General features: G+C 38.3%; 1 protein-coding gene across 8 annotated transcripts in view; it reads right to left on the bottom strand.

Annotated features, from left to right (window-relative positions):
* ST3GAL3 (ST3 beta-galactoside alpha-2,3-sialyltransferase 3) overlaps positions 1-23,241 on the bottom strand; it is a 171,260-nt gene that overhangs the window by 104,581 nt on the left and 43,438 nt on the right. For 6 of the 8 annotated variants that reach the window (XM_062497627.1, XM_062497628.1, XM_062497631.1 and 3 more), the window contains 2 exons: positions 19,465-19,507; positions 935-1,027 (listed from right to left, as the gene is read on the bottom strand). In XM_062497627.1, the coding sequence (XP_062353611.1) occupies positions 935-1,027; positions 19,465-19,507 (136 nt within the window). The remainder of the gene's footprint in view (positions 1-934; positions 1,028-19,464; positions 19,508-23,241) is intronic. The other 2 variants (XM_062497630.1, XM_062497635.1) reach the window with 1 other exon arrangement.

The raw sequence follows: 23,241 nt of genomic DNA, 5'->3' as shown, positions 1-23,241 counted from the left end.
TGAAGATAATACTGATAATTGGTTTACAATGGTGATGGAGAACTTTAGTGTTTTGTTTTGTTTTTAAGACTTTTCTGCAGTATCTACTGGTTATAAGGCAATGTCAGATGTATTTTTTTATTTTAAAAAGGCTTCCAGACACCATCCTAGTCAACAAAAACAAAGACAGACGATACCATCAGTTTCAGGCTTGGCTTGAAGGCCATGATCACTCAACCTGATGTTTAGATACACAGGTCATGGAAATTTCCGCCTCAGAAGAAATAAAATATCTCCTTTGGAAAAGCGTCAGTTATGTTAAAAAGTCCACAGTCTCTTTTGCCAAGGAGATCATTGCACTAGAGCATCTCTTCCACATGTACAAAAGTTTGTACAATGGTCAAACAACCATTTGGTCAAATTTCCCATTCAATGCACCAAACTGAAATCCTTGAGCATCAACAGATTAATGTTCTGGCCCATCTATCTTGTGAACTGTGTCCCAGCAATTCTACAAACTCCAGGCACCTGAGGAATGCTTTACCCTGTCCTCCCAAGAACAAATAAACCCAAAACCAAACTCTCACACTTTATTATCTACTCCAGGTAACTTAATCACGACCAAAGCTTCCTAAGCATTGCATCATCTGGTACTAGCAGTGAGCCTGACCACACATTTGTATCACGCACTGACCACATAATTTGTTTTATTACTCAACATCCAGAAGTCTCTACTCTTTGAGCAAAGTCCTAGTGAACTTTGCTCAACTGAAGTCAACTAAGCCATTGCCACTGACCACTCAAACAGTCCAGAATTTCAACACTGGTCTCTCACTGAACCAATCAAGGGACAGAGTAATGACACTTTTCAAGACAAACTGTGCCTGCCACCCACCTTGAAGGATGAGAGGTCATCAGGGGAAGTGGGAAAAAAACTACCAGAGTGATTACTTACTTTGGGAAGATGACAGTCATGAGCGCTGATGCATAGCCTGGCTTGCACACTCCCTCTGAGAAATTGGCATACTTTAATGCCAGTTCTGGAGGCCTGTGGAAAAACAAGTACAGAATCAGGACTCTCGTGGCTATGAACTGGTTTTTGCAATCACACAAGTAATTTTTCTCCTTATAGCTTTGCAGAAAACAGCCACAGGGAGTAATTGCAAACACAGACCATTATTTATTTGTTGCACTATGGCATCACAGAAGAACAACAAACAAAGGAGAGAGGTAAAAAATACCTGAAATACCACTAAACTGCTAGTTTTGCTGAAAGATTTTCATAGCTAGCAAGGTAAAGCTCATGGAAGAAAAACATCAATATACCATTTTAGACTTCAACCTTTCAAAAGGAAATAAAGACATAAACAGCACCTTGTTTTGGCTATTTGAGTTATGATCAAAGTTAAAATTATAGAAAAGTATTATTTAGATGATTACTTATAGGTTCAGAAATTTGAAACAAAGCTTCAAATGGTACTGGCAAGGTATTATCAAGAGATGAGTACTTTCAGTATTTGGAAGAGATGACATTGCTGCTGTTTTGTTGAGGTGTGTCTTAATTCAGCTTGGCTAGTGACTCTTGGGCCAAATTTAGAATACCTGGGGTTTTTTTTCATTCAGTTTCTGTACAGAAACAAGAGTAGCAACTCAATTAAAGATATTTCAGTCCAGCATATACATTTACCATAGGTCTACTGTGTGACCTGAAAAAGAACATTTAATTTTGTGTCCCTATTCACCACCTGCAACATTCTTACATTTATCCATTCCATTAAAGCATTACAAGGGCTAATTCACTTGTGCTTTCAAAGTAACATTAGATAACTTCGTGTCAGCCACAATATGAGGACTGTTAATATTCCTTCAAAGAACAACAAATAAAGCATTTACAGTTCCACGTTCAACATTCAGTGAAAGCTGCAAAGACTCAATCAGTAACATTGTTCTTGCTACATCATTATCAGCAACAGGCAAGTAATGAAAGGTTTCTTCCTGCAGTTCAACAGTAGGACTCAAATGAAGATGAAAGTGCAGCTCCATGGAGTAGCACCACAAAATCAGTTCTGAAGAGCCTTTATTATCCTAATCATGTTCTTTCCCAGGCATCCCCAATATCACTTAACCAGCAAACTATTACTAATTGCAATGAATGTGGATTCAGAGTCTCAAAATTGCATACAGGAAGGACAGTAACTCCACACTAAAATGGTAGTAACTATTCTTCTACTGGTCCTGCATTAGCTCTCGAGAGGCCAGTAGCCAGTTCCATGGATGAACAATAGATAGACAAATAATTTTACAACTAGCTGCATTCAGTACAGAACCTCCTATAGCTCCTAAACTATAGGAGAATGGTCTCTCTGTATACAGAACCCCTATAATTCTGAATGTATAGATATATACAGAACCTCTACGGCTCTTAAAGAATAAAACCTATTTTTACTGAACAAAAATCTAAATCTTCAACAGTGGGAAAAGAAACAGGAGAAGATAAATACTCACTCTAAATATTTGATTTCTTAAGAACTTTTAAGTTAAAAAGCACCGTAAAAAGCTTAAGAACATGGATCCTATTTAATTCTGCCACAGATGTCTTGCATAGTTATGCTCCAAACATGTAATATTTTATTATCAAAATTCCTCATCTGTAGATGGCAGAACAATACATTTGGCTATTTACACTGCCAATTATTTACAATAAAGTTTAGATATCTCTAAATATATGATACAGACATGGAGAGAAAGAGACAGGTGTAACATTATCTAGCACAACCCAGACCCATGAGTTTGTTTTTCATAGGTGATTATGTGATACCATAATACCTTTCTTTAAATAAGAGAAGAGAAAACATCTGAGAAATGAGCATCCAAAATGATTTGCATTCTTATGCCAGTCAGGATCTCTTTATAAATAAAACACATAAAGGACTGACAAAACAAAAGATTTTAATGATGCTAAAGTATATCCCCTTCTAGCACAGTCAAAAGGGACATAGCTTGTTGAAGCATTTCAGATATGAAGAAATGTGGGAAATTTTAACTCTTTTCAAGCAAAACTAAGCATTGCTGGAATTTTATTATTTAGGCAACATACAGAAACCCCTAAAACCAAAACCTGCAAACACAAATAGAAAGCAACTGGAATTTATCTGCAGCCACCACGGTAGTGAGTCATTGCTGGCAAACTTGTATAACTATTTCAACATTAGGCCTGTCTCAAATGACCTCAGTGGCCACACAAAATATCTTATGCCACAAACACAGGCATTTTTCTCTTTTCTGATTTAATGGTGCTTTTATTCTCAAATTAAAACATCACTCAGATGCCCATCATGGTGTTTCTGCACAAGAACAACAGGCTGAGACCCTCCTGCATGTGAGCACCCTGAATGCCACTCACTGCATACTGATGGGGGGGAGCTGTCAGTACAAACCCACGAAGACACTCAGAGCTGCTAAAGCCCCCAGGCCGAGCTGCTAACATTTCTGGGATGTGATGAAGATCATGATCCAAAGTGCCAGAGGCAGAACAGTTCTCTAAGCCAACTGTAGCTGCCATCTCCTATCATTCAACATTTGCTCATCTCCTTTCTTGGTGCCGCATTTTGAGTCAGCAAGCTACAGAAAACTAGAAAGGGGCATTCTACATTTAAATCCATCTAGGGACATGTTTTATTTGTTCAATCTCTTTGAAATAGGCATTGCATACTGTCACTGCCAACATGTTCATAATGATAAGCCCCTAGTAGGTGTAGCCCAGAGTAAATTTAGAGTAAGTCTGGATAAAGCCTTGCTGTTTACCCTTCTGCTACCACATGAAGCTATCCAAGTTGACATCATTTTAGATATATACATTTGCTTTGTGGGTATTTTCTTCTTGCGGGATTGGTCTTCCATAAATCAGGATGCAAAACATCCTGCACAAAGCATCCCACAGCGAACTATACATCTTTCAAACAAATCCAACTTTCAAAAAATCACAGTGTTTGTAGCTATATGGTCCTGTAACAAAAGAACTGCACAGAACTGAAGTCTACAAATGAGCATCTCCTTTGTATTTGATGACAATGACAATACTACACTGCTGCAAAAATTGTTGCTTCTTTGACGATGTTTTTATTTCCAAAAGGGAAAACCAAACACTATTACTTTCTTAGTGCTTTAGCAGCTAGTAAATAGCTTCACCTCATTAGCCCTGTTACTGTGCCTGGATCCCAAGGCCTTCCTGATAAGCCAGCCAGGCAGGAGCATCATGATGCTTCTGACAGAGGGTGCAAATCTCTACATCTTCCAAATCCAGGAAGAGTATTCCAGCTCCTGATTCTCATGCTTATCCTAGGCTGAGGTAGTCAACGAGCTAGTGTACACTGCAAAAAGAATGTAAATAGATGTCACTGTGGACACTTTAAATTTTGGTCAGATTTTGTGCACGAGAAAGCTAGTAAAGTAAAAAGTTTCTCCAGAATAAATGAGAAAAACAAGTCAGAGTCAGTAACTGTAAACATCTGCTGTTTTTAAACAAGTGCCTGCATGAGGGTGAAGTTAAAGGGAAGTAATTGGCTTATTCCACTGAAGAGAAAATGCACTCTTGCTTTTTTTCCCCTGACTTTTCCCTTAAGAGACCAGCACACATCCTGAATTCTTAAGATTTTCTGTGCTTCTCTACACTGTTATGTGGACATCAATCTCAACAAAATTTCACAATTTGGATAAGTTAAAAATCCAGCTGCTTTCAGAGGATTTAGAAAATGTAACAAGATTTTTCCTTCTGCTTGCATTTGGCAGATGTGTGTCTTCTTTTAATCTCAAATACGAAAACGTCACCGTGGTTAATTCCTTCATCATGTCCTGATCAGGGACAGCATGTCATCCTTATAGACTGGAATCTAAATCCTTTTCAAAAAAGAAATTAGTAATACAATTTAGTGTTTAGATTACTAAAAAAATGACCACAATTAAGCTCGTGTAATTGAATATTACAAAATCTACTTGAAGAGATAGATTTTGTGGCTTTGCCTTTCAACATGGAATTTCAATTGCAGATTGTAAAAATCAAAAAACTTCATCTACATGAGATCATCTTATTTGTGGACTGATGTCTCTTGCTGTTACTCTTGCACATGAAATATATGAACTGACATTTCTCAAACAAGGAAAAGGAGTCCTTAGCAATGTGATCCTTCTCCTTGGGATTTCTTTCTCTTTGGATCAAAATAACCTAAGTCTTATGCCTACACAGAAGCTCAACAAAGTGTATGTCATGATACATGAAGAATGAATAGGAGATAGAATGAAAACATGAAGGCATATAAAACATTGTGAGGTACAATGGAGCAATAATGAAATATTAGCACATAATTTGGCAGATCACTAAATCAAGGCAGGTAATGCTGAGACCCCATAGCTATACCCTGTTAGATTCAAAGCATTTTAATTTAGGTAGGACTCCATGGATCAGATGCATCCAGCACATATAGTCATGGCTCGGTGTTGGCCAAAGGACAATTTTGTAGACTTCTGGAATAAAACTTTCAGTTCAGTTCCCCTCAAATAAGCTGAGGACTACATTTCCATCAGCATACAGTAAGAACCAGTTACAGGATTTGTTTCAAATTCAATTGCAATTGCAGGATTGCAATCAAAAAATACACTAGTGAAGACACAAGCAGAATGGTTAGGGTGTGCATTTGTATGTATTTCACTTAATATCAAAAGGTGACAGATAACTGTATGGTATTTGTTTTATACATCACTTATAGTCTAATAAACAGACAGCTTCCAGTCCCTGATATTCTTTTTCACAATATCATATATGCCTGTAAAGCAACAAATTCCATTTGATGGGGAAAACCCCTGAAACAAAACTATAAACCAGCCCTCCCTTCTTGCCCAGAACAGAACTACTTCTTTCAAGTAATAGAATTATTTCTTGCAAGTAATTCTCTTAAATACAGAGGTGAGAAAGTAAATACTCTGTCAACTCTCCTCTTCATTACAGACTGCAAGGCTCACAGCAAATACAACTTCACTTAAAGGTGAAGACACCTTCAGCAGGTTTGGTGATGCAGCTCCTCAGTTACTGCTACTCAGCCTGAGGAAGAGAAGTCATTTACTTTCACCTGCAGGGTGAATGTATCCCATACAGCAGGGCAGTGAAAAATGCATTTCCACCTCTGCCTTCATAAGTAGAGTCGTGACCATCATGTCACTCAGGTGGAATATCCTGCATCACAAAACCCTCCTGTGGGTACATGGCTGGAGCTCCATGTTTGCCAGGAGCACAGTGAGATTTCGGAAACACTGAACCAGAATTTAAAGAAGCTCCAGTTACAGTTCTTACAAGTTTGCAAACTTGGGTTCAAAACATTACACAGCCTGATCATTTGATAGTTGCTATTTTCCAGCTGAGGAAAAAGTAAACAAACAAAAGAAAGGAATGAGTAGATAGAAGAGGAAAAGCAAAATGCTTACATTGAAAGAGATGGGAACTGCATCTACTGCCCTATAGCCAGAAAAATAAATGTAAATATTTTCAAATGTTACTCCAGTATGTAAGCGAATTCCCCAAGGAGGTTGTATGGCCAAATACAAGGAAAGATGATCCAAATCACCGTTTCTAAAATGACATGATGAATGGTAAATTCTGCTTCTCTACCAAGAGCTGTGGCTTCTCATGAAATTAATTTACAATGATAATCAACACATAGTTTTGTTCATTTATTTGGCCTACTCGGGAACAGCAGCTGAAGAAGATTAGGTTACATTAAATTGGCCCTGAAAATCAAAGTGAATGAAATGAAGACATTCCACCAAAACCCATAACCTACCTTCACAGCCCTGAAAGAGGTGACACGAAGCCAGTTCTGCCCTTGGGAAGTGCAGGGCAGGCAGAGGGCCAGGGACAGCTCAGAGCAGAGCCACTGCAATGCCACTCACCCTCTGAAATGCCATCTTTGCACAAACACACTGAAAAGGCTCCCACCCACAAAAAAGTCAGGAGGATCCTACTTCCTTACTAAATTTCATTCCTAGTCTTTGCAGAAAAAGGAATTAGATCACTAGGCAGAAAAGAAGTAATTTCAGATTAGCCTAAGCAGTGCTAAATACATAAACATCTTAAGAAACACAGCTATAAGTGATTTCTCTATCAGAAAATAATATCTCATTGTACCATCCCATATAGTTCCAAAAAAACCAAAAACCTTGCCTTGAGCTTCTCAATTAATAACATTTAATCAATGCCTAAAAGTGTCAGGATTCTCATGGAAAAAAGAATAGTAAGTTTTCAAGGTAGACAGTTTTTATCTGCTTAAGTAAATAAAGAAAATATTGAGTTTAACAAAAGACAGATTTAAAGGATGAAGATTAAAAAATCTGACCAAAGTCCATGGCACATTTTCTATGTGACCTCATGCTGCATACTCCTCCAAGATTGAGTAATAACTCTGATCTCCCCATCTCCTTTGGTTTCTGTAAACTTTTTCTTTAAAAAAAATAAATCTGTTTTGGTTACACCTTACCTTCAAAACCAGTAGCCCAGAGAAAAAGCAGAATTGTGTTCAAATAGACATGAATGAGGAGCAAAGAAAACAGTCAGTTTCAGGTTCATTTATGTTTTTAAAGAAACACGATAAGGAAAACACAACTGGCTAGAACACCAATTGTTAGCACAAAATACAGAAATTTTACTTTCACAGAAGGCAGCTGCTTACCAAAGGAAGAAAAAAAATATGAAGATAACTGCTCCCTGAGTTTTTGATTTTTACTAATCTTTGGACAAAAAATGTATAACTTAATGATGAAGTAACCTGCTGACAATCAACACAATTCCTCAGTATATATTACTGGACTTTTATATATTCTAGTTTCCATAAATCCAGAATGACTGGGTCTCCATCCTCAGTGAAGAGTATCAGCATTCTGTTTTTACAGATAGAAGACAAGGATAACCTAAAGAAGGATAACCCACCACACTGTTTGGAGATAGGATGTGTGAGGATTCAGTAGTCAATAAAAACTCTCTCAGCAGTCAGTTGGGATTCCTAGCTGGACTCCTTTCTCAAGAACCTTCCAAAGAATGTCTAAATTAACTCTATTTCTCCAAAGCCAGAAATTTTAGTGCTCCCTGATATTAGGCCATGTGATTCTCAAAACCTGCAGAAATTAAGTGCTGTGATTCTCTATTTAAATAACTCTCAAGAACCACTGCTAGTGCAATGGCCATAAAAAGCGAGGCAATTAAAAGTCTAAAAGGAAATAAAACGCTCACCTAACACATTCATTTTTGTGGATGGAAATAAAGGAATGGAGGAAGATACATTACAACTTCATAATTTTGTTGCTGTAACCCATAATTCTTCCTCACTAGTCCTCATCTGTTATATCTACAGATGGGAAATGCTTTCTTTGGACAGGAAACAGGGTTTTTCTACTTTGAGCATAATTAATCCAGCAGTGTAGGTCCAGGAGAGACAAACAAGTGCTAAAGAGACGAGAATAAATTATTAAATCCAATTAGAATTCAGGAATCCCCTGCTCAGACTAAAAGGAATCAGCACATCTGAAAACAAAGATACTTCCCCAAAGCCTATAGCTGTGGGGGCAAAAAAGGTCAACGAAAAATTCCTGGAGCAGCACTGCCAAAATTACAGTTTTATGTCAGTGGATATTACAGTTTAGTAGCGTCAAAATCCAGTGCTTAGCAGTTCCAAATGCAAAATCAGAAAATGAGCCACACTGAGGTTTCAATCACTGAATCTTCCTTCAGAAAAATGTAGTTCATTTCACTGTAGAATGCACCAGGCTATGGACTCAGTGTTTTCCTAGGTATGAGAGCACACTAGAGCACAGCAGAATATTATGGGAAACGTCAACTGTGATTTATTATTCACTATTTCCCATATCATTGAAACATCAAGCAAAATTACCCCGAAGACAGTAAAACAGACAAAAGGAAGCACTTGTTAGATAACACGCAGTCTTCACATCAGTATGTTATAGACACCAGATGTATAAATGGGATCAAAAGCTATAAAGAGATCTAAGAGCATTCCCAATTTGAGAATCCTAAAGCGTCCTCCCCTTGGAAGCTGGAGAGCGACGCTGGAACAAGGACAATCTCACAATTATGTATTTTTCTCCTTCCCTAAACTAGGGGAGCATTTTGAGACAAGATATTGGAGCAGGTGAGTTTTGGTCTGGCCATTTTTATTTTCCCACAAAAGAAGTTCAACCCTTTCTGTTACAGTAGCAGATCTATTGCACAGAAAACTGGAAGATACCAAACCTTAGGGGAATAAACTCCATTTGGAAAGATCTCAGCTACTGAGAGAGACGAAAACCTAACACAAACACTTCACAACACTCTTTTCAGTTTCTTCAGTAACTTTCCATGGCTAAGGGTGATAAAAGCTGCCCTTTAAACTCTTCTTTGGAAGGTTTGGACAGCCTGGGGAAAAAAAACTTAAGTTCTCTAAACAAAAGAAAAAGCCAACTTGATATGGCAAGGGTGCTCCCCCTCCTCTCCAGACTGGACTGAAATTCAGAGGAAAAACCACTGGTCAGTGAATAAAGTGCTCTAGACAGTATGCAGAGGTGACCTCACAATTGGGGAATGTGGTTTAACAGTAGTTTTACAAAATGCTGTATATAGTCATGAGGTTTCGAATTTTTCTCACTCCTCTTTCTGAAGCAGTAGTCCAAAAAAGGCTGTCTCCACTGACCTATATTAGAGACAGATGTCATTAACTCAAACAGACATCAATTAATCTAGTAAGTACCACACTGAAGCCTTAAGAAGAAGAATGCTACGGGGGAAAAATGCTTCCTCCAGAAGCTCTGCTGTAAATACAGAACACAACCCTGACCTGGGAGAACCTTTGCAGTTACTGTGACTGAAACTGCCCCCACAAAACTAACAAAAATCCAAACTGCTTTAAGGAAGACAGTGAATAGCTGAAAGCTTTAACAGTAAGAACAGCTGCAGAATCACCGATACCAAAAGAGCCCTTCTGTTTACTCCATACATTGTTCTTGTGAATGCTCTTCTGCTAAGATAAATGCCTTCTTTTTTCTTCCTTGGCTTCAAAGAGCAGCTGTTTGTCTGAAAAGGCAGCCCAACCAACACCCAAACTGCCCTAGGTAAGCACCATGAGTCAGAGAACTCAATAAAGTTTGTCTCAAAGAGCTGTGAATAGTCCAATTAATCAGACTGTCCTTCATCTTATATCATCATAGCTTCACTGAACACCAGCCCGACATCAAGTGGTTATTCACGGCTCTGAGACAGAGAGAGAAGTGTTTTTCTCCAAATTGTTTGGTGAACAGACTAAGGGAGAGCTCCAAGGCTGAGCCACAAAATAGGTTTCCCTTTTTAACAAACAAATCCTATCCTCTCCTCCTTGTTTATTCATCAAAATAGCAACACTTCACAAAATCACCTGAGCCAAGTTCCATGATATTAAAATATAGCTTTGACTCCTGTACAGATCAGTCACTGACTCAAACAGCCCGGTGACACAACCACCTTTGGGAACTTCTGCATTCAATGATGTAAAAAAGTATCACTAAAAGAGGATGAAAGGGGACAAGAAGGCACCCAACATTTTGCAGCGGTACAGGACACCACTCACAGTTTTGAAGTCTTCAAGATGAACTCTTTTAAGGAGCCAGGGGCAAGATACTTCTAAGTAGGAACTAAAAGGTCTGAAATCAACCAGAATTATCCAAACACATTCAATATGGAAATTTAAAACACTGTTTCTTGGCTTTTCAGTTTATTCTTTGATGAGTTGGAACAGATTGCACGGCAGACAAGGCAGGAACAGCATATAAATGTTCTCAGTTTTCTGTTCCTCCCTTTGTGGTCCTGATTCTCATTGCTTTGTGGAGGAGTGGCGCTGCAAGCTAGTGTTAGCAGTAGCATTTCTGCCTGTTTTCATTTCTGCTGTGAACTGGGAAAGAATCACATGAGCTTCTGTGTAATGTTAGAGTAAAAAGTATTCCATTAAAATTAATTTAACTCCCTGTTTTTCTCAAAAGCAAATAAAAAAAACCTCATCTCGGCCTCATAATTTAATTCAAACATCCATAACCTCAAAAACATCTTACAGCAGCAACTGCTACGTGACTCCTCCCCTAACATGTCACATCAGACACAGCTGCCATTAACCTTCCTGACACAAAGTAGCCTTCATCACTGATTATTTATTGTTTTGTTTATTGCAATGGGCATCATACACCATCACCTGTCCCACCAGTCCTAGTCAGGTCTGGTGTCCTTTGGAGTACTCCTCCAGTGCAGATTTCTCAAGGATGCTAGCAGCAACATCATGCTTCCTGAAGGAAAAAGCATATCCTAAATTTACCAACCCAATCAAAACTTACCTTGTCCTTCAGTCCTAGAACTAAAACAAAGAGGTCTTTGCTCATCACAACTTACTATCAGGTTTCCAGTCTTAAGACTGGGAACAGAATAAGTAAAATAAAATACCCCTTGGATTATATTTAACAGGGTTCCTTCGGTCTTCTTCATCCCCCTCTTCTGCTAGACAGTTCTCAAGCACAACAATAAGGCTTCTTCCATTCCTGCAGAGCATAATAAGATATTGTTTTCTTACCTAACAGATGCTAATCACAGCTGGTAAAAGTATGTCTTGGTTTTACTGTCCCTCCTCAGCATGCAAGAAGTCTGTATGTACTTGTTCCACTAAACTGTTTCCTGCCTTGATCACCTATTACATAGTCTTAAAATTTATGTCTGGCAAGCTTAGCAGAATGAGGCAGACAGCAAAGCTTTGATGTCTCTGGTCACATTATAGCAATGCAGAAGACAAAATTAGAGGCAGACTAAGTTGTCTCTTTCAACACACGCCACTTACAAAACCTCCTGAGAGCCAGCTTATAAATTAAGGGCTGACAACTGAGCTGTGTCCAGATACCATAGTAAGTGTGTTCTTCAGACTAAGTGACAGGTTCAGAGGAAGGCTTGATAAACAGTATAATGCTCACCTGCTGGAATACACTTGATTTCCATTCAGTCATCTGATGAGGGTTCCCTACAATATTTCCAAGAGAACACAGAAGGGAAGTATGTTATCCTTTTGAGGTGGAACATTGCTGGCCTTGCAGGCAGGCACAGAAGAGTTGATGCTTGGTGATGACACACACACACCTTCAGGATTTTCAAGAGGAAGCCCTTGCACCAGTTTAAGGATAAGCTCACAACTGCTTTGATTCAATACAGTCAGCAACAAACCACCTGCTTCCACAATGTGTGCTGTTGCTTTTGCTCTTTATGACCAAGATCAAGAATTAAATGAATACCAGTATTTTAACATAAATCTCTATCAAAACCCATGAATCCACAGAACATCTAGCCATATTTCTAATAACTTTAACTGAAGTATTGGGAAGGACCAGTGCTTAGATAGCCCAACTCATTCAATTTTCATAAGATATTCAGGGAACAAGAAGGTCTTTCTAGAAGGGTATTTTGTCTCTTAGTTTTAGAACAGATTTCTGAAGGAAGAATATGAAATGTAGCTTTTAATGTGCTCTTCTCTCAAGAGAAGAAACATGAGGACCCCCATGCCATTTATGAGCTACTAGATATTTCCTGAACAGAGTTTTCTACTAAAGCAAATTTAACGAATGCAACAACTGTAAAAAAAACTGTAAAAAACCCCAACTGTTTGTGTTTTGCACAAACAACAGTAGTAGAACAACAACAGTAGACACTTGTGACTAGTTATAAACATATCGACTCCTGGAAAACAAATAAACAAACACTTAATTAGGTTAATGCTACTGTGGTGAAGAGCTCCAAGCAAAGTAAGCATTCCACCTTATACATACATAGGGGGAGAAAAGAACTGAGATCTCCCATTTCTATGCCACTCATCTGGCTGGTTAGCAGAACACAAAATGTACAAACTTAGTCCTAAGATGAACACATCAAGGAAGAAATCAATCTCACACATAGCAGGCACCTTCATGGATATTCACATGAAGAACAAGCCCACCTTAAAAGAAAGTGTTCATTTTTTAGTAAGCACAATAACTATAGATACCACTTCTTTTTTCTCTCTGTGGAAACTCATATTGGCAAATATGCTAGTGTTCTCAAAATCAAAAATGGGTTGAAAAGGTTATGAGTAATTCCCTTTTGCTTTTAAAATATTTGTACTTCAACTTTCTGCCAAGGATATGGAGAACCCCTAGTGTTTGAAGATTTATTGATAATCTCTAGTAGTCCAAAAAGTCCTCTGCTACTTCTTCAGAAATTCTTTCAAGAATCTTATCCAGACATACCAATTCTAAAGCACATAAACTTAGCTATCTACTGCTTGAAATTTTGTTGTTGATATTAAATAGAGCATGTTTTTCCCTCATCCAAGCAGAACAAAACTCTGCATTTACGGCACACTTCTACCTTTTCTATAAATACATTATCACTCTCTCCCCTTATACTCTCAATAAAACTATTTTTCCATGAGCATTTCTTTCTTATGAAACTGAACTTTTGGGGCACACAGTATAAAACTGCTCTAAACAATGCCCAGCCATTCATATTTCTTGTTTTACATGCTTTTCCCACGTGGTTTGATTCATAATTACTTCCAGCTTCAGGAAACTGGCCCTTTTAAAGGCACCAAACATAAGCTTTTTGACTTTGTTTGCACTTAACAAATCAAGCAATGAATCAATTCTAAGCTGCCAGCAATTCTGAATTCTACCATTTTTATCTTCCTCTTCATCAACTGTGACTGTGTGTAACACAGGAATCCCAAAGTTACATAATAAAGAGTCACATGAGAAATCTTTATCAGAATCCAAGGGATCAAGATTGAAACAAAATGAAATGAACCAAGAAGAGCAAAACTAACACAGGGATGGCAGTTACATCCCACTCAAATGTGGGAGAGGTTTGATGGATGAACAACAAACAGCCAGGTAACTGAATTGCTATAAATAGCTCAGGTTAATTTTCTTAACTATTTCAAGTGCTCAAAGAATTAGTACAGAATGGAAGAGATTAGGTAGAAAGAGATTAATTAAAAGTCTGAAATTAAAGCGAAATAAATAACCAATCAACAGAAAAATACCAATGTCATAAAGCATGCTAAGCCTTAAAATAATCTTTCAGAAAAAGCATCAGGAGACTCTTGCATGCAATGGTCAGAATCCTTTCATTTAGTCTGTGAGAGACACTCTTAGTCTTGGACAGGACAGGAGATCATTGGGACTTCTTCTTTTCTTTTTCTCTGTCCCTCATTCAAGATTGCAGGAATACAAAAAGACAAACTGAAAAAAAAAAACCAGGGCAGAAAGAAATCCCACAGCACCAGGCATGGGGAAAGTCCAGCATTCCAACACGTTTACTGCTTATTTTTACAGTGTTTAATGGCAAAGTACCACACAAAGACACAAACACTTTCAAAGCAACCTCCCAGCCTAGAAAGAAAATGAGGGGAAGGGGCTCAGTTTCAGTTCTTCATTATTAAAACTCTGAAGGTAAAGAAATTTCAACAAACATAAGTAACCCAATCTGTGTGTTTCCCTAGCCCAAACTCCCTCCATTTTTAGGGTCTTTTCAAAGTCTAGATCACGTTTCATTTGAGTTTGCAGGGTGAAGGTTGTTATTTCTGGCTTCCCCCCCTCCCCCCCATACTCAATTTCTTTGTCTTTTAACACAAAGTTTGAATCACCATGAATATTCAAAAAATTCCAAATCTATTCTATACTAATGAAGAAATATGTAAATACACAACACCACAAAATGTCTACCAAAACACAAAGCTCATTGGAAAGAATAGTCCTTCTTTTAGTTACATTCTGTGTAAAGATTCCCAAAGAACACAATATGAAATATAAACTATATAGTTATCAGAGTGTACTATATAAGATGTTAATATTATGTTACTGTGATCAACCATAGTGATCTTATAACCATTTTTCCAATTGAGAAGGGCAACAACTTTTTTTTTCCTATTTCTACCTTGAAAGAAAATTATAAGACCCCCTGTTTTGTTAAAGAGCAAATTGATTCCATGAAACTTAAGTGTATCTTCTAACATTTGTTAAACTTTATGAGGGAGTGGCTCTTCCCCAGTCAAAGTCAAACCCTAGGAAGAGTTTTCCATCATTCATCAGCTGAGACTTTGACATCCAAAATTTTGAACTGACTATAGCAGAAGGTGAAAAGATCTACCAGATTCCTATAACTTTTCTCTGTTTAGAAGCATCAAATCCCCAATCTATCTGCTGAAGTCTCTTTGAAAGAAGTTTCTGAAGGATGAGTTTGAAAGAGGGGCAGAAACAGTCACTAAACCCCCATCCCACTGAGGAAATGACACACTAGCAGAGCAGGAAGGAAAGCTGGCACAGAAGCAGGAGAACAACACAAGGGAGAAGCTCCCAGATCATATGGGCTACAAAAAAGGAACTTTTCATACACTCAACACAAGTGAATCTACACTTGCAATCTGCCCAGGCAGACTCAAAGCAATCATTAAGGTGACTAAACCAAGCATTCAGAGAGTACTAAGTGACAGAAGAATGACCATACAGCCTTCAGCTTGGCCCACTTAATAAGCATTAAATACAGTCTATAATTAACTCCACGTTCACGATCCTCCTTCGGAAATCTCATTTAATTCATTGCAAACATAGATTCTGCTTGGAGAATGATTCAGAATTTGTAGTGAATGAGACTCTTGTTTCTAAGACCTGGCCAGTCTCAAAGAACTACTACAATATAAATATTTAATAATAACAAAAGCATGCAACTCATTGCCAAGCACAGATGTTAGAAAGTGACTGCAAATCTTGGCATTTGGTGGCACCTAGTAATCCACTGGCTGAGTTACTAATGTGATTGATAGCCTTAAGTTGTTCAGGAACTATTGCCCCCCCTGAGAATGAAAATCTGTGAGTTGTATCATCGTTTTTCTATAAGTGTTTCTCTCTACACAACCAGCAATGTCAGATGTTATCCTTACAGGTTTTAAAGAGGTTCTTCTTGGGAAAACTCTTTAGCAGGGAGAAACAGATACAACTGGCCTGTTTCTATACTTAGTGCATATGTGGTTTTGATACTCTAATTCTGGTAATGATGGCTAGTACAAACATAACTAAAAGATAAACTCCTCTTGCAACAGATCTTCTTCACTAACCTGGTCCTGAGGAGATTTATGTCGTGTTTTGACTAAGGGAACAACTCATTCATAAACTGACTTTCCTATTGCCTTTCCATTCACCATGTGTCATAAACAATCTCCACCTGGATACCACCCTGCCCTTTAAAAGCACTTAAACTTTCTAAAGAAGAGCTTTCCTAGGCAGAGGCACCAGAAATGAAACATCTTCCATCTTAATATTCTCCTTTCCAGCAGGAGTGGTGAGAACCTGTCATTTCCATGAAGCATTCATACAGCATCTTTAAAACTGGCCATCCCCTTACAGGTGTGATTCCTGTCCATGCCAGCCTCCCCAATTACAGCAAGCCATTTACGAGACATACAGCTCCCACAAAAACACTGTTCAAGTGCTTCTGACAGAATTCCTTCCGAACTGAACAAATCTGGTTTCATTACCATCTCCATGAATTCAGGGAGAACAAAACCATTACATTCCTGTAACCAGAGCAGACTGTACTATATCTGAATAACATGCCCTGGACGTCTGCAGGGTAGAGGACTTTAAAGTAGCAATGCATGAAAAAACTAAACATGCAAAGGCAAAGGGACACATTACTACTTATTTATGTCAAATGTTTCCTTTGTATGACATTCAAAATGCAAGTCAGAACACTTAAAGTGTAATGCAGATCTACCTTTGTAGAAAATGTTAGTCTTATGGGCCATTAGTTTCAAAGACATCAACTGACACAGCCAGCAACAGGTTTTGAGCAAATGAAAGATTAAGGAAAAAAATCCAAAGAAAACTAATTGTTGCCTTAAGTGCTTTAAGTCACACAAGATTCTCACATGCTGTCAATTAAGTGAGCCCTATAAAGTTATGATTTATGGCAAGGTTCCACCAGAACGATTATATCACAACAACAGACATAATTCAATTATTTCTGCCAATAAACTCATCAGTGCAGAACATATTACCCCTTTCAACTCTAAGCATTTTTTTTAACCAGAAAGTGCTTCTACGATGGTACCATCTTGACTCAGTCACAGGTAGTATTTTTAACCACTAAGTTCCAGTGAATTCAGTCTGTACTTAGAAATTTGGTACCACAAAATTTCTGACCACAAAAGGTGAACTTGTAGAATGGCAGCAACGTTTTCCAGACTGTCAGCCACTTTTCTTACAAAATTTATTTCCTATGTTTTATGGTATTTTCAGCCATTTTCTGTCTTTCTTGCTTTAAAAAAAAAAAAATCCAGAATAATATAGGCCAGAAGTAAAATATGCAGGTCATCAGGTCTACTCCCAAACCAGGATCTGTTTTAATTCTACAGAAGAAATAAATAAACCACAAGAAAAAAAAAAAAAAACAAACCAAAAAAACATAACAAAGCTGCAATTAAAAAAAAAAGTTATTTCACCTACATACAGTACTTGCTTTCTCTTCTCCTTAAGCTTAAGTATTTATTTTAATCATGCTGAATTTGTTACAAGTCTTTCTAGAAGTTAACTTTGGGACTTTGAAAAATAAACATGCATATTTAGAGTACTATATAAACATACAGTTTTAAGTAGTCAACAAAATCGTTCTTTAATCAAACTAATGGAGAGTTTTATATGGGGAGGTTTTCAGAAAGTAAAACAAGTGTTCTGGAAGCCCTCTAGCAGGTAAAAACTTCACTTGGCTTCCTACTGAAGAATAAGAAAAAGCAGACTTTGCCTTGGAGAGCTGTGATCAAATAGGTAAGTCAGCAAAGAAGGGAAAAAAGAATGGAACAGAGGCCTGAGGGGAAGGAAGACTCAAGCAGATTTGCTAAAAGCAAAATGAAAAGGACAGTGCAAGCAGGAGGGGAAGGAAGACTCAGACTGAAGCAGTGGTTTGGATGTAGCACAGACTGGGATGCCAACTGTGTGTGGACAGTCAACAGGCATGTTCAATAAATTGGACATTACAAAACACACAAAAATAGCCTGGAAGAAAACAATCAGTCTGGTCAAAAACTTAAAAAACTTTTTTTCCCCTCTCCAAGACCCAGACATTCACTCAAAGGTTACTTACCCACTTCACAGTTTTGGATTAATCTCTCTGCTTTAACTTCTACATGTATAAATTGCAAGGTAATGAATCATATGAATCTCATCCCACACTGTTGTATGGGTAGACACACTATTGTCTCTAAATCACTAGGGTACCCCAACACAGAAAATTTAACAAAGAAAATGGGTAACCAGCATGTGTTCCAGACCTCATACAACAAAATCTGTGTAGAATTGAATGAGACCAGAAAGAAGCCTTGAGCTATTCATGCAGTCAATGCTATCCTTCTTGACCACTGAACAAGATACAGAACCTTTGGAGGAAAATAAATAAATAAATAATCAATATTTCTTCTTTCTCATATGCATTCGGCAATCTTTTTGCCATGTTACTATAATTGAGTTTATGTACCCAGCTGCTTCTGCAAAAGCAGCTCCTACCTACAGACTTTCTCATCTCCTGCAAGCAGCAGTTCCCAAAACTTAGGACACTTTCATTCCATTATGGAAGCTTACAGGCTGCTCATCATCACTAAAATGAATTGTTTCACCCTGTAGGTAAATTGATATTTTCAAAACATTAAGAATAGGGTTTATATTGACATGACATGTGCAGGGGATGTATTCTCAAGTCATTCAAAGCCACGAGATTGGTTCTGGGCCCTTTTAAATAGAAGGTTTTTAGTAGTGTTTTTGCTCACACCACCAAAAAATTCCATCAGGTTGCTGACCCCAGAAACAGGGTTGCTACTGACCCCTAGTGTTCAGCAGCCCAGGCTCAATTCGACTGATTTAAGGCAAAAAGCAAGAGAAGCATCTTCACCCTTCAGCACTGCATCATCCTTCTGACGTATCAAGAGGTCCCTGCCTTGTGCTGAGGTTCTTTCTGCTCTATTTTAACAACTAGTATCCATTTTAAAAGAAACAAGTAGAAAGGAAATATAAACTCCTAAACATCCCAGCAAATCATAGATTCACATTCCTTCTGTTTTCACATCTATAATTCATTTTTCATTTGGAAGATCAAGAGAAGGGTATCTGGAGTAGACTGACAGTTGTGGCTTCAAGTGGGTATTTATAGTCTCTTGATCAGTTATTAAGGAATTAATGACAGTGAACCACAATCCAAGCTGGCCTGCAAAGCCTAGTACCAGGAAAGGAGTTGCAATTGCCAGGTTGTTGCAGGACTTGGCTGTCCCAGGTAGAACTGTAGAGTCTAGTAAGCCAGCTGCCCAGGTGACATAGAGTTGCTTACAACAGAAAGCTGTAACTAGAAATGAAGAAGAATCCTACTGCTCTACTTACAATTTTGAGTCCAGGTTCAGGAGAAAGCCCAGTCTGTCGTATTCTGGAAAACAAAAGCAAAGGACACAATATCATAAAAGCTGCAAGAATCTCCTCTGCAAAAGGCACCAAAACCAAACAGCAGCAGGTCCTTATAGCAGCTGTTAACACAGATTATTGTTACTTCAAGGAATTCCTAAATCAACATTTCTCAATCTCCAGGAAATACCAGAGCAAGAGAACACATGGGTAACCATTAATTTAGAAATCACTAGAATTAATCAAGATATCCAGAGTAATAAAAAGAAAGTATTACTGAAACCACTTATGCAGTGATAAACAAAGCTTTCCTGCTTGCTGTACAAATAATTTTGCCACTGTATGACAAACTTTCCTCCTAAATTCTGATGTGTAGAGCTTTGAAATTTTTCTTCATTCCTTGTCTATTCCAACCCACAACTTCATCATCAAGCAGCTCTTCTTCAAGAGAAAGTGACTCACAGTGGCAAAAATGCTTCAAGTTCAGGTGCTGTTCAGTGGGAAACTGCAAAGTCAGTTTATGGCATGAACAGGGGACAGCTACAGAAATAAAGCTATCACTCACAACATCTGTAGCTCATGTATAAAATAGCTTTTCATTCAGCATCTCTGAATATACTGTTATCATGTAAATCAAACGTTTGATACAAAAAATAAAACTATTAGAATTCACATGAGAGATACAAGAAAAAGGTGTAGTGTCCTTCTTGTGCTGGGTTAAGCTCAGAGGCCTCCTCACACTGAGGACCCTTGGGTCTCACAGCTACACAATTAAAAGAAATAATACAAACAGAGAAGTAAGAGATAACCCAATCAGAGATTAAAAGAAATAACAAGGGAAAAAAGGCTTTTAGAAAGAGCTCATTGGGAATACAAGATCACTTTTCTCATGAGACACCCCAAGAATTTCTGGTGCAGTAGTTTACCTCCAAAGATCACAAGCTTTTCACACTCATTTACTGGCAGAACAGCAAAGCCTAAGCATGTACCTCAGACACAATGACTGCACCAGACAGGTCAATGTAAACTGTGCCATTGGTTTCAATCCCATTACGATTCAATTCCTGAGCCAAGGGAAGTATTCTATTTGACATCACTTAGGTAACAGAAGCTGCAGAACACGTGCACGCTTGATATTGGCACATACTGTCTGTTCCCTGCCAGCACCCGAGTGACACCCACCATCCCCACTCCACCTGTGCATCACTCCTCCACTTCCCACATACTGACAGCTCTGTTTCCCCCATGTGCTGCTTTGTTCATAATTTCTTCCCAGTTTATTCCTCCTACAAGAAATTATGTCCTGTACAACCTCACCTCCTCTGCCTGTGGGACTGTGCATAGGAAGGTATCCATTCCATAAGGGGAAACATGCCTTCAATTTTTATTAACCCTTCTGACTCCCAAAACCAACATCTGTACTAAGCAAACAGCCACAAAGATTTTTTTTTAATAACACTTTAAAAAAAAAAAAATCTACAGCCACTGACCAATCTGTCATCAGTCTTATCTCATTCAAGCCAACATTCCCTTCTTCCCAACAGAAAATACAAAAAGAGGAAATGCAATAAGAGATATATCACCTCATAACTACAACAACATCCTGGACTTTCTATTAACTCAGCACTTCATTAGCATTACAACCAAACTACCAGAACACAGACATGAGCTAAAAACACTAAGGACAAGCCTCCATTGCAATGTTTCACAAGATTTATCTTCTATTTGTCACAAGCATTTCACCTTCCCTAGGCTTTAAGTTTTGATGTTCCTTGACCATTACTGACAGAGATATAAAGCAAATTTTTAAAATTATATGTCAATTACCTTGCAACAGACACTTAAAAGGTATTACAAACAAAACAACACTTCTGGTTTCAAACAAAATGCATGAGTATGTCCTTGATTTTCCATAGGGTATAACTGTAGTTTCAGGCTGTAACATCAAACTAGAAGCATCCACACCCCTTCCTCTCATTGGCAGGTGAGATGTGCAAGCTACTGCAGGCAGAGAAATGCTGCCCTCACGCTCAGGGGCACTTTTGAAAGTCAGCACTACTATTACCTTGGAAATTAATCTCTATCACATGCTGCTGCCCCAGGAAAGACACTAGAACCCTCTGACCCTCTGAAATTACAGATTCAAAGTTATCTTCCTTTTTAGCAAAAATCAGAGTCTTTCTACAGACTTCCAGTGTCATTTAGCTGTATCCCTATGAATACAGGGGCCAAAAGGCAGCCCACATGCCAGCTGGAAGTGGCCTGGATTCACAAAAGAGAGATAAAGCCACAAATATCTGAAGGAAGCCAAACACAGAGAGCCTAGCTGTAGGAAAAGGCAATCCTTGTCTGAAGTTACATAACTGAATTAAAACAAGATGAAACACAGATCCACTGAATCAAATTACAACTGAATCTAAAACTCAGCTTGGCCAAGGTGTGATGATTACAGGAGAAGAACTGAACTGATCACACAGCTCACAGCTCAAGAAGGGTGCAATCCCATTCCTACCCTTTCCTCCATTGAAAATAGAGGTGGCAATTGCCTGCCTTGGCACTCACTCTCTGTGCCCTTACAGGTTGCTTCCTCCTCCCATAACCTTAGTATAAAGCCTCACTCACCAAGTTAACTACTTGACAAACATATATTTATCCCATTTTTCATGTAGTGGGATAAAGAAGTGCTGGAATATTAGAGAGAACAGAACTAAACAGTTAGAACAAGGTAAAAAGACTCCAGCTTCTCCACCAAAAATCAGTTTGGACCAGCTGGCCATGTTAACTGTGGTTTGATGCTGGCCTCCACCAAGGTCATCATGATGACCCTCTCCCAGTCAGGGAGTCTCTGCACTGAAGGACAATGCAGAGCCACTCACAGGTACAGTCTGGACAACTCCCCTCATATTTAAGCACGTTGGTAGGTCTGATCCAGCCAGGCCAAGTCTGACCCACCAATTTCCAGACAAGACACCTCTATGGCTGTGTGGCACAGGATCTGTTTTTAAAACAAAAAAATGAGTAAAGGTAATACAGAACTTAGTTTGCATCCCCTGGAAGAACATAATGGAGTAATCTGAACAAAACTTTATATTATCAGCCCACAGAAGACTGAAAGGCCCATGAAAGAGAAAAGCAACATTATTAGAAGAGCACAGTCACCTGTGCTAAGGAGCTACATATCTCAGCTGACAACGTGGTACAGCAGTGTACAGAAGCACAGAAATGAACAAACATGGGAAATGAAGTTTCATCATGCCTCATAAGAACAAGATGTCATCTTAGGTCAAAACCAAAATGCATTTCTACATTTCCCGGAAGATCAGAACTGAATAAGAATCTAAGAACTGACAACAATTTCATAATAAAGCATGTAATTGGGATTACATGAACAGAGATAGAGCCAAGTATAGCAATTTCTATAAATTATGCAAATCCTGTGCCAAATTCAGTGTTGGCATTAGCATGGAAATTCCTCCAAAGAATCCAGCAGAAATCCAGCTACCAGGCTGCAAGTGAGAGATGCATTGTCTCATGCCTGAAAACTCCATGCAGACCACCCAGGAAGCCATAAAGGTCAGTGTACAGTATCTAGCAAGTATTCAAGTTGCCTTTTGCATGTGCAACCAATATATCTATATAGAAGTAAAATGGGCAAAATTTTCCCCTTATGCTACTAATCTGAAATCAACAATCCAGGAATTAACTTGGCATAGTGGTTTTATCCATTCAAACTACTTGTAACCAATTTCACTGATGACT

Source organism: Cinclus cinclus, chromosome 8 (genome assembly GCF_963662255.1).
Source record: "Cinclus cinclus chromosome 8, bCinCin1.1, whole genome shotgun sequence".
In the NCBI taxonomy this organism is placed as follows: Eukaryota; Metazoa; Chordata; class Aves; order Passeriformes; family Cinclidae; genus Cinclus; species Cinclus cinclus.
Note: the sequence above shows the minus strand (reverse complement) of the source record. Positions and strands in the feature narration are given on the sequence as shown.